Source organism: Ochlerotatus camptorhynchus, unplaced genomic scaffold (genome assembly GCF_037179485.1).
Source record: "Ochlerotatus camptorhynchus isolate MF236.1 unplaced genomic scaffold, CSIRO-AGI_Acam_v1.1 ptg000025l, whole genome shotgun sequence".
Taxonomy (NCBI): domain Eukaryota; kingdom Metazoa; phylum Arthropoda; class Insecta; order Diptera; family Culicidae; genus Ochlerotatus; species Ochlerotatus camptorhynchus.
The window spans coordinates 1,470,942-1,490,884 of NW_027040517.1; the positions used below are offsets into that span (position 1 = coordinate 1,470,942).

A 19,943-nucleotide genomic window follows, 5' to 3' on the forward strand; every position below is an offset into this window, starting at 1 on the left:
AGTAAGATGTAAATTGTGTAGAATAGAAATATAAATTGAACTTTAAGCGAGGAAAAAATCTCCTTTTTCACGTCCATGAATACACCTCGCACACCATTGTCCCCGAAAAGAAACATCCGTACCTTTCCAGTAGCATAATAGAAAATTAATCGCTCGTACTTCACCCCAAATTAAATTGTACCTTAATATACTCAATCGAAAAGGGAATATGTTCTATGCTGGGAATAAGGAGAAATGTTTTCTATGTAAAGCGGAGGGACACCAGATTAATTTCTGTTCCAAATGGAAGGAACCAACCGCAAGAAGAAAAAACGCAGGACAAACAGGACGGAAAAATGCTGACCAGGGCAAGGAACAAAGTGAAGACAGCTTGTCGGATAGCAGAACGTACGCTAGTGTTTTGGTTGGAGGTGCATCGTTGGACAGCAACAATTAGAAAACAGGCGAAGTAATAGAGGTGCTGCATGAGGAGGTGATGAAAATAGATGTGGTAACCCCGTAGATCTAAAACGAAGCCTGAACCCGAACTGACCTAGTGCCAGCAACGACAAAAACATTGGGCGGATCTGGTGGCATACGAAGACATGCAGAAAAAAAATGAATTGGAGAAAAATAAATTATGAACTTAATGTTAAAAAATTGTTCCTGGGCTCCGTTTAGCTCCAAGAGACATTGAGCCTACCAAATAAATACTTTGAAAAAAAAACGACGGTTTTAAATATTCAGCCATTCCATAACAAAACGATATAGTGGTTCTCAGAATTTCGTAAAAATTGGTAGTTTTGTTCCTTATCGCAAATATTAGACCCGCATTTTTTATTTCGTCATAAGGGTGACCCATGTTAGGGTGGTCCAAAAAATTGTTTTTGTTTAAAAAATTTAGGCTTTTTTACACTACATATTAAACAATCAGCGATGTGTTTTTTTTTTCGTTTTTGAGTTATTTATTTTTTAAGTTATCAAGCTTGGGATTTTGCTCAATACTCCTATGCGACTAGGTCACCATGCGTCTCCATTAATAATAGCTAACATTGTCACATAATCTATACCTATTTGATTTCATCTATATTTATTTGAGCGAAAACCCAAAACTTGATAACTTCAAAAAAATATAACTCAATGAAAAAAAGCACATCGCTGATTTTTTGATATGTTGTGTAAAAAATCCTAAATTTTCAAGGAAAAATATAAAAACATATTGAGTTTCATTATATTTTTTCTAAAAAATATTTTAAATTTCCTTTCATTTGATATTTTGATCTTTAAAATCATTTAATTCATAAGTCATTTAAAAAAATACTTTTTTTGGACCACCTTCATATGGAAATGGTCACCCTAGTGACAAAATAAAATAAAAATACGGGTCTAATTCTGCGATAAGGAAAAACACTATCAATTTTTACGAAATTCTGAGAACCACTATACCCTTTTGCTATGGAATGACTGTATTATTAGGGAAAAAGGGGGAAATTTCGCCAATGGGGCAATATCGCCATCCGCTTAAAAATCAACTTATTGAACATATTATACAAACAATCCGTTTCAGGCTTTATTCTTGAACTATCCATTTAATGACTTTTCTCTAGTACGAATATTAGACATATGTTAGACTAGCTCAAAATGTAAAAACAAGATTTATGAATCAGAGAATCAGGTCTATCAGTAGTTTATTATGCCTTATGATTAATATTCCTTCTGCGGGCTAAATAAATCTAGATAGGGCTGGAATTAGGGCGTAACAGCCTTTGTAAACAATGACTTCTATCGATGATTTCTAGAAATTCAAGGCACGCCCACGCAAACCAACATAACCGTAGAGTAGGGGAAGTCTTCCCTTACCCGATGGTGTTGTTGATTTTCGTTGGCGAGCATTAACTTTCTAGAAATCATCGAAAGAAGTCATCGATCTGATCTAGGAATTTTTCGGGGAAAATTTCTCGACTTCCCTGGGCATAGAGTATGATTGTACTTACCGCACAATAATACTAATGCAAACATGATAGAAAGCTCTCAAGGTTCAATTTACTTTGATGCATTTTCGAAAAATTCAAATGCAGTTTTTTTCGACGCATCATTTCATATCGCAAAAAGCTCGCGTCATTTTGTGTAAACTAGCAAAAGGAATAGAATGACGCGAGCTTTTTGCAATCTGAAATGATGCGTCGAAAAAAACTACATTTGAATTTTTCGAAAATGCATCAAAGTAAATTGAATCAGTGAAAGTGTGAACACACTAAGGATATAAAGTCTAAGAAGAAGGCTCTGATGTGGCCCTTAAGCATTTTTGTAAATTGTATTGTCGAGTTATAAATTCATAGGTCAACATTAGAGCCATTTCCTCTAAATTAAACGCAAAATGTTCAATAAGATAGTTCTTTTGAATGAAAATCGATTTGTGCGCCCCTAAAACCAGGCGAGGATCAAGTTACCACGGTAGCGCTGATAAAGCCACACTTTGGCCAGACCAGTTTAAAACAATTTCCAACCATGAACTCGCTGAAATTTGAATTTTGCCTGAATTTGTTTTGGCACACGGGATGATTGATGATACACTATTCTCACTCAATCGAAGCGAATTTTTCGAACCCATATTTCTGTGCAGTTCAAGGCTGAAGCTGGGTTGATTTTCTGCATTCTCATTCCTGACAAATTTGTGTTATCATAAATTATATCTCGCGAGCGTTTTCCGATTTCATTTTTTTTTTCCAGCTCACTTGCAATAAGTATGCACAAGCAAGTCCTTGTTGATTGAAGCTTGCTGCATTGTTCGCACAGAGGTGAGCGAGTGTGTGAATTTCGGTTCTCACAAATCTTCAAAGATTTGGTCATAAAGGAAAAAAAAAAAAAGAGACGATGAGAAAGCCATTAATTACCCTACCATTGTGTGCCAAATTCGGACACGATATAGATTGTAATTCACTGCATTTTTGCTGGCTGACAGATCTGGAGTTAATGTACAACACGTTGTGCGCTTCTTGGAGGCATGATCATTCTTGACATCGATTGATGAAATTATTGTCCATTTGTACAATATTTTAAATCATAATTTTACAACTACCTGGTGCGTCCTGGTGTGCTGATCAAGGATGGCTTTCTGTCGGAAGTCCTTGCCGCATTGGGTACATTTGTATGGTTTCTCACCGGTGTGGATGCGAATATGCTGTGAAGAGTAGAATAGAAGATTCAAATCATGTATGTTTTGAATTTGGAAGCAATCACTGATCATTACCTGATTAAGAATCGTTCGCTGCCGGAAGAACCGTGGGCAGTATGGGCAACCGAAGGGTTTCTCGTTCGTATGGATTCTTAAATGTTGCGTGAGATGAGACTGCTGACGGAAGCGTTTGCCACATTCCGGGCATGGGTAGGGTCGCGATTCAATATGAATGCAGCCGTGTTGTAGAAGCGTGCTCTTTTGTTTGAACTCCTTCTGGCAAATAGGACAACGCACGTACAATGGCATGCCAGCTGATCGTCCATGTTGGATAACATCGGGGAGCATCATCTTTCCGCTGGATGCTTTGTTGAGATAAGGTATGTTGTTGCCGAAAATAGAATGATTGACACCCTTGGTATCCTTAAAGTACGATGAATACTGTAGGGTTCCTCCTGGAGAGAAGCACTCCCGAGATTCCGGCGTTCCTTGGGAAGCTTCGTCGCCAAATGCTTGTTCGTCTTTGGGTTGTCCTTCCTGTTCCGGCGGATACGGCACATCCTGAGGCCACAACGTTGCGTGTGGTCCATTTTTGAAAATCAGATGAGGTGAGACATCTGTAATTTGGGTAAGTTCAGAATTTTAGGCTTGATCGGTACACTAGCATCCGATTTGTGAATCGGGTAAATTGCCTTATTTATTTGATTGAAATTTAGAAAAAAGATTCCGAAACATTTGGGCCAATTAGATGATTTGGTTTTTGGAATTTAAATGAAATGAATATGTTAATGGTTATAAAATTCAAAGAATTAAACGAAAATTTGAAAGCAATCGTATAAAAAAAATTAGTTTATAAAGATAGGAAAGGCTGGTAGCTGAAGCTTGGCTGCTGCAATCAAAAAGATCAGACAAGAAGCCTTCAAGCTTCAACTATTAAAAATTTCCAGAAACATAAATGGTTATTAGAAGATCCAAAATTAGGCAAAATAAAATGTTGCACAAGGAAGAAGCAGAAAAGAAAATTAGGCAGAAGTAAGAATAATCAATGATCGATCGCTCGCCTTGGTGGGTGCGCACGTGCTGATTCAAAATGGCCTTTTGACGGAACTTTTTGCCACATTCCGGATACGGACAACCGAACGGTTTATCACCTGAGTGAATTCGGATGTGTTGGTTCAGTATGGCTCGTTGTCGGAATGCTCGCTGGCAGATAGGACACACGAATGGCTTTTCGTTTGCATGTATTCTGAGATGTTGCGTCAAATGCGACTGCTGACGAAATCGTTTGCCACACTCTACGGCAGGGCATCCGTACGGACGAGAATCGGTGTGGATGCGGTCATGCTGAAGTAATGTACTCTTTTGCTTGAAATCCTTCCCGCATGTTAGACATTTGAACAGTCTTAGATCCGATCCTTTGGATTTGTGCGTTCCGTTCGAGTTGGCATGATGAACCTGGTTACCATGAAGTAGATCTGGCATAGCATATTGTTCCAATGGATTTCCCTGTTCCATTCCGGCGGGCATTCCTGACAAAACACCTGATTTGTTCAAATAGTGATGTAGTGGCGTGAATCCTGGTGGCGGAAGCATTGCTCCTTGTGGCCCATGGTGACGTTGTGCGTAATAACTTAGTTCCGGTTGAACGGGTTCTGGGAAACACTGTTGCTGTTGCTGAGATTGCTGTTGTTGACCAGCCCCTGGGTTACTGGATGGGTGTTGCGGTTGGGAAGTATGATTTGGATGATTTTGTCCGTTTTGAGCAGGATGTTGATTCGAATGTTCGATATTTTGCGACGGTGATGTCGTTTGTCCAGTGGATGGAACGTGATTCACCTGTCCATTTTGTTGCTGATGAACGTTCTGTTGCATATTTTGAGCCTGAAAAATGCGGAATGGTTAGATTTTACTATCATTATTGAGTGATGTAGATTTTACCTTGATGATTCTTTCGTCCATTTCTGGACCGTGGTTCTGCGGGTAAGGACTAGTAGCTGGACTGTGTAGTTGGCCGTTGGCTTGTTCACCCGGTTGTTGAGGCCTGTTGTCCTGGTTCGGCGGGCTGTTAGGAGTTTGCTGCTGTGCCTGTTGCTGTGCTTGCTGCGCTGCCGCAATTTGATGAGCACCGTTATGTTGAGGTGGTACATGAGCGCTTTGTTGCAATGCTGGATACATTTCACCACCCCATTGACCTCCGAGAGCGGCTGTGCGTTCAGCTGCTTCCTGTGAATCTTTGTAGAGAACGTAAGGCGTGTCCTGAGAAATGCAATACATAATCTGTCGCGGTACTTTGAGACCCGCAGCCAGGCATGCAGCGAATGAAGCAGAGAAGTTGATCGCCATCTTGATGCTTTGGGTATATCTGATGGAAAGTTAGCTGGCGGGAAACTCGTATGAAGTTGTCCTGAACTCCGGGGAAGCAAGCTACTAACCACAAATTTAGCGGTTCATCATCGAGATTGTATTGCTGAAATTTTCCCAATCTGAAAAGAAGACAAGTGAAAAGTTTCCATTTAGAGCACCTTTAATCCATAACAAATATAATTATTCAAGTTCTATCGTGATCTAGATCAGTGGTTCTCAAATTTTCGTTGATTGCGAACCACTTTGAGATATTCCATCAATTCGCTACCCACCAATGTTGAAAACTGATATTGTAAGGACAAAATGTCCTTTATACCAAAAAGCCACGGAAAAATCAAACGTCTTTAAAAGTCGAAATAATTTTAAAACGGCAAAATAACCAAAATGACCATAACCAAAACCAAACAAAAGTTAAAAAAGCGCAAAATGGCCAGAAACCCTCGATAGTAGCCTTAAAAACTGTGACAAACTACAAAACGGCACTACAACGCCAAATCGTACCAAAAAATGATATTGACAAAGCAAAATTGCCTGACACATGAAAAGAGTAATTAAAACGTTCGAATAAGCCGATACCATTGCAATAAAAAACATATATAGCAGTGAAAATCCAGAAGTGGTTAAACACGATGAAATGGTTGAAAGAACAGAGCAACAATCCTGGGTAAATGTCGAAAAACAAATCAGGTTTAACCCTCTCTGATTTTTATGAAACTTTGAATAATTGTTCGCTATGAGCAATCATTCAAACTTTTGCTGGAAATCGGCCGTTTTGACTTACGCCTCATTTTTCAAAATAGCATATTCGATATGTATCAATTAATTGTAATACGAAAAAATCTCGTTTAATCAAAATGACGGCTGAGAAAAATAGTGCATATTAGATGACATTTTCAAAAAATAAACCACGGTATATGTAAACGTTACCCCAATGGGGTTAGCTGACACAACTCGAACTTCTGCGAACTCCGGTGGCCGTACTTTGGAGAACACAAACTGCCATCAAGACAGGTACTGTTTTTACTCTGGTAGGGTAAACGCTCCTATAGTTGCGGTACGTTAGAAGCGTTAGGTTCCTATAGTTGTGTATGGAAACTCCATACCTAACACTTCTAGCGAACCGCAACTATGGAAGCGCTTACCCTATTAGCGGTGAAAACGCTCCCCGGCCTCGTGGAGTTGGTCTCATACTTAGCGTTCAGACAAATGTTACGCTCATCAAATGGGAGTCTATTAATGAGAGGACCCAAGTAACCATAAGTATTAATACAAAGCCTGCATTCTGCTGGCATATGATCTTTGTTTAATAAGGTCATTTTTATTAGTATAAACACACATATGACTCACAAATGCTAAACATGGATGCAAATGTTATTTTTAATTTTATGTCACCTAAAAATTATTAAATGTTGAAGGGGCAAAATACAAATTAAGCTATATTCAAAATCGTCGCTCACTCGGCGCTTTATCCTAAAACCTCAAATAGCTTTGGCTTCTTCTTCCTTCCATTTCAAGCTTATTACTAATCGCATATGAGCTTATTACGTGCTCTCAATTTGTTCTAGATGCACTACCACAGTTGTCAATTGAGAGCTTTCGATGCCTGTACCATTTTTGCATTAGTAGAATTGTGTGGCAAGTACAATCATACTCTGCCCAGGAAAGTCGAGAAATGTTCCAACCCGAAAAATTCCTAGACCGGACCGGGAATCGAACCCAGCCACCTCCAGCATGGTCTTGCATTGTAGCTGCGCTTTTACCGACTGAGCTAAGGGAGGCCCCACATCGTTCAAAATGAATAGTAAGAACTACATCCATGTGTTGTAAGGTTCTCTTATGCCTTTTTTGCGCAAATACCATCGCAAAAAAGTTCACTTTCGAGCAGGACAACGATCTTGTTTTTTCGTACTGAGTACCAATGCTACCGACGCCAGAGAGACAGCTCCCACACCTGGACCCTACATATCGACTCATTAACTCATAGACCGGGACCGGGGACGAACGGCTGTATTTCCCTTGATCCCTTGAAGGAAGGCGTGATCAGAGATTTTATGCCTCAGAACATCCCGGCGGCGCCGACTGGGATTGAATTCAGGCCTTTTGGGGTGAGAAGCAGTCACGCTTACCACTACACCACTGTCGCCGCTGATATATTTTAAGTTAATTTGTTTCAAATAAAGCACTTTTTCAGCACTCAATAATACACGGAAAGTTTAATTCTTAATTCTCAATATTTTTGCTGAAATCTACAATACTGTAGGTGGACAAAGTTAAATGTTTAGAAAATGTAAACAATTAAGACAGTAAGTATATCGACTATGCAATGAGCGGTAAACAGAACCCTTGTTTACATTTACTAAAGAGTCTCAAATTCATTACTGATATCAGCCATTCAAAATGTTCGTTATTTTATAAATTGCTGTTATGAACTTTCACACTGGTCGTTTGAAGAATCCATGTTCAAGGCAAGTGATGTGCAAAGGTGAAGACAAGGAAAAAAAATCAATATTAAATTGCAAATGCAAATGCACTGAAAATTTCGTTTTTGATCGAAACAAAAATCGAATGAAAAGGATCGATCCAGTCGATTTTTGTCGTGTTTGAGATCGAATAGATTTTTTATTAATCGAACCAAAAGAAACGATATTTTGTGTTTTGATCCAACATCACCCATTGCTATGTGTAACACACTAATGGCGGTACACGCTTACTTCAGTTTACTCACCGGGTGAGTCGATCGTACTCAGTTTCGTCCGATGGATTAGGTTGTCAAAATTTGAGTAAACGAGAAATGTCAAACTGAGTACACGCCACTCAGTCAGCCAAATCCGGACTCCAATAAAAAGAATCTGCAGCAGGTGATTTCCATTTTTTATCAAAACAAATTAAAAAAAAAAAACAAACTTCTCGGCTGAAAATATCACAGAGTGGTTTTGACTCACTCTGCGCGAAAACGTCGTTTACTCAAAAGTGAGTAAAAATGCGCCTACTCAGTTTTGAGTAGCCATACTTCCCGCTGAAATAAGCATGTTCGACTCAATTTTGAGTTGTTGCGAGCTACCGTGTAAGCTCCAACTCGGATTAACCAATCGGTCCGTACTCGTGTTTATTTCAGTTACCATGGGGACGTAATTTGTGATTAGCCCCGGTCCCTTTCAAATTTATCATTATTTATGTACGGCCTTCAATTTGAAATGACGTTTCACATTCAACTAGTGATGGCCGATTTTCATTCGAATAATCGATTAATCGATTAACGAACCGAAAAGTAAAATATTTGTAACCGGTTATATCATGCTGATATAAGCATTAACTTCTCCAGAGGATCATCACCCATCGTTTCAAACATGTGATGCACTCTCATTATTGGTGGAAAAATGACAACACAGCGAACAAAAAATGATCGATTAGATGTTAATCGAATAATTTAAAAAATGGGACATCTCTGATTTTGGTGTGATTGTTTTGATAAAAAAGAGCGCAAAATTTCATCTCTACCGAGGGGACAGCAAAACCACAAAATTACCTTGCATATATTCATTGGATGAAAGGGACCCTGAATGAGACACTAAAATAGAAAGTTTTTCTTCCGACTGTTTCATCTTAGTATTCTTCTTTGGATTAACTTATAATACTTCCTTGTTTGGATGATCTGCAAAATATTTGCTTAAAGTCGCGTTGATTAACTCTGATGCCAACATCAAAGCAGCCGGACATTCTTAATCAAGATTTAATCCATGGATAATACCGGTGGGAACTTACCACCATAAAAATTTTAAGATTCAAGCTGTTTTTAGATCTGACATAGGATATAACATTTACCGAAATTACCGGTTTTAGAAGATTTTTTTTCTGTGTGGTGGATACAAGAAATATCTAAAAGATAATATTTTTAAAAATTTTCACTGTGCCGAGGTTACCACCAAGCATTAGAATTTGCAGCATATCAACCTTATATTTGCATCGCATATGCTTCTTGCATTATATAGGCATTTTCAATGCTTATTTGTTGTAAATCAGCATGCAAAAAGCTATGAAAATACTCATTGCCAGATCAGCATTTAGAATACACTATAGCCGTAAATCAGTATTGGTAATGTTTCTATTTTGTTGTTGTTGGTTGCATTTAAATTTTTAACAAATGCCATTCTATGGCTAGAACATTGAAAAGAAATGGGAAATAAATATTAAAAGTGGTTCATATAACCGAAACTGCAAGAGTTGTGGTGAAATATTTGTATCCACATACAATGATTCGCTCGATAAAATGGACACTTCGCTTGACAACTTGACTTCCATTCCTCTAACGAGTAGGTATCGTCCACCCACCTTCAATAAATTCTGCACACGAGATGCTTGTGATGCATTGAAAGATGCTTGCAATGACGATTCTAAAAGCGCCTCGGAAGATGACTATAGACGATGGAAACCATAATATTCGGCCCGAAGTGTTATTTGCTTTGTGGCAGAATCTGATTGCAAAGCTTCACTCGCGCAAAGATGGAATGAAAAATGGCATATGAAAGGACGCATAGTTTATATGGGGCAAACATGTCTCATAGTTTCATATCATCTACAGTTCAGTGGGTAAGGGTGATGCAGGGCTGGTAGCAGGTCACTTTTTAGTGACTTGGTCACTATTTTGAAGCCAGTCACTAAGAAGTCACTTTTTACACCAAAAAGTCACTAAAGTCACTATTTCCCTAAAAATAGTCACTAAAGTAACTTTTTCACTACTAAAATAGAGCGAAATTTAAAAATACCAACAAAATGTTTAAATTGAGTACCTGGCACTAAGAAAGTCTACAGTAGTTTTAATCAAAAAATATATATCTGTTAAAACATTGAAAATTTTAACCAGGGACCAGTGAACCGCAAAACTTTAGAACACCAGGAAAACGTTTGGGAAATGCTTTCAATTTATTGGGGAAAATATACCTCCTTTCCCAGAAAATAAATTGTAAATCTTGGAAACTTTCAAAATGTATTTGTCTGTGATAGATTTTCAAAAGTTTTTTTTTTTTAAATCCAAAGTAAATTTTAAGAGAATTTTAAAGGATTTTAAGGATGACACCAAGATATATCAGAGATGAATACCAAAGTACAGACTACGAAAGTCTCATGTAAAATTAAGTACTCTGAGGACCGATTTCTTCATCTCCGCTTAAATCTTAAGCCAGGTTTACCTGTATGTATAGTTAAATTTTTCTTAACACATACGACCGTCGCCTTTGATTATTGTTTAAATTATTAGAGACGCAAAATTCAGCTCCGAAACCATTTTGGAAATAATTTCAATATAATTGAGAGTGCATTTTAACGAGAGTTCTGAGAAGAATTCCATGATGATTGGATGAGAATTCTAGGTCCAATTCTAATAAGGATTCAAAATTAGTTCTGGAATTTTGCTTAAAGGAGCTCTGATGAAAATTCCATGAAAATCCTGCGAACTCCAAAAATGGTCTCTGCGGATATAGTTCTAAAAGAATTCTGAGGTGATTTCTGAAGAGACTTCCAAGAGAATTCTAAAGAGTTCAAAATAAATTCCCAGAAGAATTCCAATGGAATCGAATTTTGAGGTTTCGATCTCAAAAGAATTCTGAGAAGAGTTTCAAAGTTATTCTGTGATGGATTTTTGGTTTTGAGAATTATGAGGAAATACTATGGGAGTTCTAAGGAGAATTCCAATCAAATGCAAGGGAGAAGTCCAAGATTATTGTCTAAGCAGAAATTAATGAAATTTCTGAGGTTGATTGCATTGAAGTTCTAAGGAGAATTCAAATAAATTTATAATGGATTTATGGAAGAAAAAATCGAAAATAATCTAATATAACTAATGATGTGTCATTACTTCATGCGTGAATTTAACGATTTACATAGTCGGAGATGCTTAACGTCAAAAATCATACTCAAAGAGGAGATTTTATACGATAGATGAGCAGATTAAATTTGAGAGTTGATAGTTCCGTTATAGCACGGCAGTGTGAAAATTGTAAAAAATTGGACAATTTTGAGGAAGGTACGAATTGGATAGTTGTTTACGTCAGATGGCGACTTGAGTGTGAAACAATCGATAGAACTGTGTCCGCACATCGAAGGTACATGAACAATCGGCAATCATCCCTTTTGCGAGTGGTGGCAGGGAAAACACCCCTCACCATCCATCATTAACGGATGAGCTTGGTAAAGGAGATGCTCTACCCGATTCATACCTTCCTCAAAATTGTTGTTTGTTTGCTTACTACTTTCTATATACAAAATTTTACATTGCCGTACTATAACGGAACTATCAACTCTTTACTTTCATCTCCTCATCTATCGTATAAAATGTCCACTTTAATTCTGATATTTGATGTTAAGCATTTCCAACTACGAAAATAATCTATTTCCAAGAATTTTGTTGATTGTTCTGCAAAGAATTTCAAGAATGCATTATTTTTGTAAAAGCTTATTTGCCTCTAAGTTTAAGAGAAAGGGAATTATTCTAAAAAAGTTCTTAAGATCATTATGAAGAAATTCTGTGAAAAGTTCGTAGCAAAAGTAAATTATTCAAATCACTTCAAACGCTCTTCACAGGAGATTCCGTTATGAGATTCGATTAAATTCAAGGAATTTATGAAATTTGATTTTAAATTTCATGACACAAAAAGTTTATTTCAATATCAAACCGTGTTTGAATTTCTATGTTACTATATAAATGGTTACTTATTTAGTATTTACAAGTCACTATTTGGTCACTATTTCCATAATTTTAGTCACTAAAGTCACTACTATTATACCGCATCAGCACTACCAGCCTTGGTGATGCCCATTGCTATCGATTTTAGAAGCAGTCAGTTCGAATCCCGTTGCAGGAAAAGCAGCAAAGTATGGTCCCGTATAAGTGATATAATTCTGATTGATCAGCAAACAGATGAAAATCGACCGAAAGATTCCGATAATGAAGAGATAACAAAATTAACTCAAGTGACATTTTCCATCCTCTAATTGTTATTAATAAACTGCCTTAAATAAGCATTCAAAATGCCGCTGTAATGTTATCGTAACCATTCATTGCTACACGAAACGAAAATTGATTATTTTATTCATGTGTATCACTACATCAGCCTTAAACATTCCATAAGAAAAACCAAGGTTCTATAAGAATGCCTAAACCGTATGTGTGACCATTTATATATTTCATTTGACACATGATCTTCATTAACTTGTTTGCAAGGCGTCTGCTTATTAGTTGAGTTACACATTTTATGAATAATCAGCAATATAAATTTGCCAAAATTTATACTCCTGATTTCTATCCATGTACTCAATATTGTCAAATTATTGACAGTAGTGCCTAAGCTTCTGGGGCCTAAAAATAAATCAACCGTATAATTTGCCTAAATAGGGTTTTAAGTAGCATTTAAGTTAAGAACGCAGTGTCCTAGAAGCATACCAGCTTATCTAGTATCCGCAGCCCTCATCATCATCAGCATACATTCCCCGACAACATACTTCTATCCAGGGCAGAGCTGGTAAATATAACGGCCGTCATGAGACGATGAGAAAACAGGTCCTTTCACTATCACGAGGCGAAACTACCTATCATTAGCTTTCTTGTCATTTTTCAATGATCAAGCACTCATGAGAATAATTCTTATGCGGTTTTGACATCAACATTTCTAACTGATTTAGATTAATTTAAGCAAACAACCGTATGTAATCGGTAGAGTGAATATATTAGCAAGATTTCCTCGGTACAAGTAGCTTTAAAAACGTTAAATGAGCTAGTAATTATGATTATGATTATGATTATGAAATAGCGGGACCTTTCAATTATAGTCGGATCCTTGCGATAAATGCGAGAATGACAACTGTAAAAAAAATCGAATGCTTCATCATTTCTCAATAGTGATGGAGTAATACGACATGCACTAAACTAAGGACACGGGATATACTACAATAGATCAAATTACTGGTCGCAGTGGTTTTATGTCCCGAACAGAGGAAAAAAAAAATTATGATTATCACAACACTGTCACGTTCTGTCATGACGAAAAATTTGATGAGATTTTGAAGAAAATCTCTATCATCGTTTTCTCATCCAAAGATAGTGACAGAAGTATCTCTGTAAATAATGCGTGAGATCTTTCATTGAAAATGAAATTTGCCAGCCCTGATCCAGGGATCGTCTGGAAGTACGTGGCCACGCACAGCTTAAAAAAAGTTTGTACTGTGCGCTATTAATCTCGTGCACTCGATTTTTTTTTTGAGAGCCAGTGACCAGAGAGAGCACGCAAAAATTTGAGAGATTTTAGGTAGGAGCTCACAAATCTCGATAAGCATTTTAAAATTGTTCTATTTGCATTGATCGATTCTCTTCATCGACTTTCTCTTTTTATAACCACTGCTATGCAAACAGATTTCGCGCTAATTCTACCACATAGTTTGATAAAGGAGGTTCTTATTTGCGTCCAAAATGTCAAATACAACATGGAAAGGTTTTGCAGCTGAGTTATTGTCGAAAGAGAAAGTCGATGAAAAGAATCGATCAATTCAGATAGGACCTTTTGAAATGTTTATCTAGACATAAAGTACAAAGAGAGTTCAAAATAAGCACAAGACTAACCCATTCCATTATAAACCGTTCTAAAATCAATGCAACATGTTGGATGTTGTTTTATAGCATGGAACAATATTATACTTCATCCAAACTTTAAAAATTGTTATGTTTTTGAAAAAAGTACATTCTGCATGACACACATTTTTCATTAGCACAAGCTCATAGCTCATAGCACGTTTCTCTATTTGAAAGATGCATGTGTTCACTCTTCTGTGCTTTGTACTGTTCCCTATGCCGATAGCACCGGTACCCCAGCAAAGAATGCTTACTCAGCACCACAGCAGCGACGACGACGATAACAATGACGATAGCAACAGCGATCGGGACTCACAAACAACGAAAAACGTAAGATCAGCAGTTGTTTAACGATAAGTTTTATTATATCAAAATTGAAATAAATCAGTTCAGTGGAGACAGTAGCAGAGTATAGTTCGTTTCTTTTAAAAACGTATCACAGGACTATGGTTCCATAACTCATAATGCCTATAATGCCATATCAGTCCCATATGGAAAAAGTAAACATTGAGAAAATTGCAGCTCAAGTTACGAAGTGCAATTCCCATGTGAAAAATTAATTGATAATTTTTTCAAGTTGAAATCAGTTACAATGAAGCTTGCATGTTTTGTGAAAAATATGGCGATCCTAACAGGAGAACTGTAAATAGACCTCTGGACGATCGAGTCTTAGGAATTTGTTTAATGGGACAAACTGACTTGATGATATTTTCACATTTTTCATTGTCGAAGTTCATAGTTTTATCACGTAATATGAAAGTAGATGCCAATTGATAGTAGATAACGTCGTTATCTTAAAATTGACGAAAATTCATATGGGACTGATATGCGACTATAGGCAGTATACTGCAGATTACGTGCTGTTTGTAATGCTTCTTTTGCATGGGTGAGGTATAGGTGTTACATTAAAAAAAAAAAAAAATTAAGTTCCGAATACCTTCTTTGTTTTCGTCATTCCTACATGTTTAAGCCATCATAATTTCAGTAGTTTTTGTATCCGTCACTATCCATCACTTTTTGGACCCCCTCTATCTCTGCGTAGACATACACATGACAGCTAACCAGGTCCATAATTCTTTTGAGCTGCTCGGTAAAGGATTCAGGTTCACTGCTAGATGATTTAACCGTTTTTTTGGTTCTGCAAACGTAGTATTGATTTCTATGAGGCAGCCATCAAAAAGTGTTGAAAGCGCACTGCGCTACCGTTGATAGTCTACAGCGGACCAGCTCGGGCGATGAATGACGAATATTTAATATTTATCCTATTTTTTTCGTTATTAGCTTGGGCTCGCTTCGAACAAGTGCATGTGCTGTGTAGTGCTCATACCTTTGTTCGTATTCGCGTCTGCCGGTGTATGAAAAATTAATCAAAATATACGATTCCAGAATTTACGAAAAAAATATTTTGACTTCCATCGGGGGTGTATGGTACCTAAACCGCCCTCCTGTATGGAACGAGGTGGGTAGCGAATGCATCAGTCATGGAGTCATTAAAGTTTATATGTAAATATTAAATATTTGAAATGCACATGCGTATTCGTTTCGTTTGGCCATTGTACATAGTAAAAAATTGCAATACATGGCACGGTTGACTGCCTGGCGGTAGCGATGTGATTGGCGGCAATTCATGGGAGCGTTATTTGGAACAACGAAAACAAGTTTACAAGCTCGATGACTTTTTTTCGTCCTATATTAACCCTCGCCTCGGTCTGATGATATATCGGAAGTGTACACTAAAAAAGCCATATTTGATATTCACTGTGATTGACTGTGATCATCCGACGACAACTTTGTCATTTTTTGCTGACTGCTTGCAACCTGGTGGTAATGGAACAGGGAATTTTATTGACAAGTGTGTACGTAAGTTGGATAAAAGACGCATTTTCAATTTCATTGTAAATCAAAGCTTAGTTTTTGTATCTGGAAAATGCAACAGAGCTGTTTTTATTTATTTATAAAATTGGTTTATTGTTCTGAAATCCTTTGGATAAAATGTACAAAGCTGATTTGATGTTTAAACATTTTAAATATAAACGGGATGCAAACATTGTAAAAACTGTAATTTGGACGACTTAATTAATATTTCACAAAGCATAAGGTTTTTTGTACGATTGAAATCAAAAGATAAAATTGAAGATGAAGTCCTAGCATTGTGTGATTCAGACACAGGTTTAAATTTTCTTTTTTTGCTTTGCTTGAATGTTTTTAAACAGCAACAATTGTACACTGGAGTCGCTTTTTACGCGGTTTTTTTTTACACGGTTTTTTTTTTACGCGGTTTTTTTACGCGGATTTCGGAATTTACGCGGTTTTTTTTTACGCGGATTCCGGAATTTACGCGGATTTTGGTTTTTTTACGCGGATTTCAGAATTGACGCGGTATATCGCTTTTTACGCGGTTTTTTCTTACACGGTCTTTTTTCACGCGGTTTTTTTTACGCGGATTTCGGAATTTACGCGGATTCCGGAATTTACGCGGTTTTTTTTTTACGCGGGACGTATCACCCGCGTAAAAAGCGACTCCAGTGTATATTACAACGCAAAATAATCGCGAAGAAGTTCAAGGTGATTTAAGCACTTGTACGTGTCCATGCACCTGAACGTCCGCTTGTATTTTTGTGGTATAATACGTTGCAAAGAGGTATTGTCGTTTCGATAACTTCCATCTTTCGTTTCCAGATCTTGCTTTGAGTTTTTTTTTAGTTTTGGATTATTACACTAGTCCCGTTCATATGATCTTCTTCTTCGTGGCTTTGACGCTCATACCAAAGTTTATGCCTGATACCAGCTTAGTTTTCTTTGAAGCTCTTCCACAGTTATTAATTGAGAGTTTCGGAATTTTTTTTATCTTTTTTCCATAAAAAGGTATAGATACAGCGTGAAAAACTGACATTCGAGTCGATGCACAATAGGGAAAAATGGACGGAAAAATACATTTAATTGTGTACAATTGAAATTCGCAAAAACAAAAAATGGTTTATATCATTTCTGTTGGTAAACAACTTGTAGAACACAAAGTTTGAGCTTTTTGCTTTTTCTTCCTAAAAAAATTCTCTTGGGATTTAAAAAACAAAAATCTTTTACTTCCTGTACCCAGGATGAAACAATTTCTTTTCGATTCCGCAAGTTGTTTACCAACATAAATGGTATAAACCATATTTCTGTTTCAGCGAGTTTTGGAAATGCTACAGAATAATTCCATTTTCCCATTGTGCGATGCCCGGAGGGCCGTGTGTCATACTATTTGACTTAGTTCGACGAAATTGAAAACAGTTGTAAATGTGTATGTGTCTGTATGTGACAAGATATTGCGAGATAGGTTTTTCGGAAACCACTGAACTAAATTGAATATTTTTCAATCGGTCAACTATTTCCGGCGATATAACTGGAACATGTTCTAGTAACCACGGGCCTTGGGGCCAGAAATGATCAAAAGCGTCGTACATCAATTCATATGAGAGTCCGAAAATAAGATCAATATGAATCATAATGTGTGCCTAGGGCCTCACCCGGACATGTACCTTCCAGAAAGTGGTAAAAAACTTAATAAACCAAAATTCATTTTGCGACACATCAAATCACATGAAATTTAAAAACAGATTTACTCTTTGGCGATATTGAGTGCCCACACTTGCCACTTCCAGACATGCTCTGGATAGCCTCGGGGATGTGGTCAGAATCTAACTTAAGTCAATACCCACCGCAACGCATCAAATCACATTGAAATTCAAGAGCAAGAGCATTTGCGGTCATAATGAATTCCCAAGACCACATTTCCTACACTCGGACCTGTTCTGGTTGGCCCCGAGGAAGTGACCAGAATTTGACTTGAGTCACATCTCATGATGGGATTTATCGAATTATATATTAATAAGAAGGATCAAATTATACCATCGAGGTGAACAAACTAAGTTTATGTATTTAAATTTATGTTATGCTAGTGTGTATGTGTGTGTTTGCATTGAACTCTTTTAGAAGCTTGCTGATATTCCGGGCAGATTTTGGTACCATAAAAAGGGGTATGAAGCAGAATATAAGGATTAAATTTCCTCTCTGCCCTTTTTTGAATTGGAATCACTAGTTCCATTTTGTAGCTTAGGGTATGTTTTACATGTTTTTAAAATGTCTGAAAACACAATTTTCTTGATTTTCGTCTGATTGAAACGGCTTTATCACTTATTAAATGTATTTTCGATATAGCCATCACAAATTCAATCTTGTTTTCTTATTGTTTATGATGTGTCTGATTATATACTTATTTAAAGTTTAATATATCTTGAATTAAATTGTTTGAGATTCATGCATGTTTTTCTACATTCATCGAGTATTATCAAAGTAATCTTAAAAAAAAACTAATGTGCGGCCACAAGACAAAAAAATTACAAGGACAGCCCTATGGGGTTGTATGCAATGGTGACGTAGGACTACGTGGTCTTATACAGGGACTTGTGTTTTGGGTAGGAATAGGAATTTGAGCGGGGTTCTCTCTGTTTATACTCTTTAGTATGACTATGATAGCCCTAAAAAGAACCTTTTGATATAAATTTTAGTTGGGACATGTTCAGAAATTTAACTCTTTTGACAAATCTTGGTGGCCCTGGAAAGGGCCAATGGTAGTACAGACTTGAAGCCTTTGGAAGACGATGGCGTGTAGGCAGTTGGATCAGCAAATCGGACCATACAATCTCATATTCTTCGGTTCAATGATTGGGCACTCGCAAGAGTCTCGGCCCGTCTGCTGCTGGACAGGGGTTGAACTGGTGTCTGCGACAGATTGGAAGGCCGCAGAATATCAGTGTCCACCCAGCTAAAGCTTCTCCCCTTTTTAGTGTTTCTCGTTAAACTCCTTCTCTCAACAAGTTGGTAAATCTTAGCCTTTATCAAAAAGACGCTTAACACTTTTTTCGGTGAATTTATCATCCTGTTTCACGTCATGGTTCTTCTGTATGCCTGTTCCGATAAAGTAGTACTTTTATTTATTTTCTCTACTGCTCTAAATCAAATGAATAGAAATAAGAAGGGATGTCGGTTACGCGCTCGAATAATTAGAAATTCAATTAATGTTTAATCGAATAGCTGGAAAAATATTTACGATTAATCGTTAATCGAAGGATTGGACTTTTATGCATCGCTAGAAAATAGTGTAATTTCATGTTTTTTTGATAGTCCTTCGAAAATGTCGAACAGCAGAATTGCAACCAGCAAGTGTAACCCAAGAACCAAAAGCGGTTTTGACTGATATGACAACGTCTGAATTAAGGGGTTTAGAAGTAGCGGGGTGGAAGTGAATTCTTTTCATCGATTTTCTCTTTTGATTACCATGGCTTCACTAACCTCTTTCGCTCTATTTTTGCTATGCTCTTCTATTATCCAAAATAACATCCAGAATGAAGTGAATCGATCCAAATCACTTGCACCCCTGCTTCCAACTTTGGTTATAAGATTACAACTCTGGATAGCATTTTGTATGGTCGTTTTGGTCTTGGTGTGGTTTTGAATATGGCGATGAGTGTTAAGTGCAAAATGTTACGCAATTGCGATCGGAGGCGAATGCCACTTCAACTTGTTTCGTCTACTAACGACTCTCTGATGATGACGGTGAACGGAAAGCAGCATATGCATGTACGTAATTGGTAAATTTGTTAGTTATTTCGACACTTTTGAACAATGCTTTTCCAATAGTTTCTTGTTGAAAATTAACAGTTGAAAGCATTGCTATCCATGCGTAGAAATATTTGTTATCGATTGGTGATAATATTATTGAAATTGGTCCAGGGGCAGCTTAGTTATTAACGTTCAAAATGTTTC

General features: G+C 37.1%; 1 protein-coding gene across 1 annotated transcript in view; it reads right to left on the minus strand.

The window, feature by feature from the left end:
• Helz (Helicase with zinc finger) overlaps window positions 1-19,943 on the minus strand; it is a 159,727-nt gene that overhangs the window by 62,374 nt on the left and 77,410 nt on the right. Inside the window, exons 3-6 of the mRNA XM_065229423.1 lie at window positions 5,093-5,637; window positions 4,216-5,035; window positions 3,230-3,771; window positions 3,056-3,160 (exon numbers count right to left, since the gene is read on the minus strand). Coding sequence (XP_065085495.1) covers window positions 3,056-3,160; window positions 3,230-3,771; window positions 4,216-5,035; window positions 5,093-5,497 — 1,872 coding nt within the window. The 5' untranslated portion in view covers window positions 5,498-5,637. The remainder of the gene's footprint in view (window positions 1-3,055; window positions 3,161-3,229; window positions 3,772-4,215; window positions 5,036-5,092; window positions 5,638-19,943) is intronic.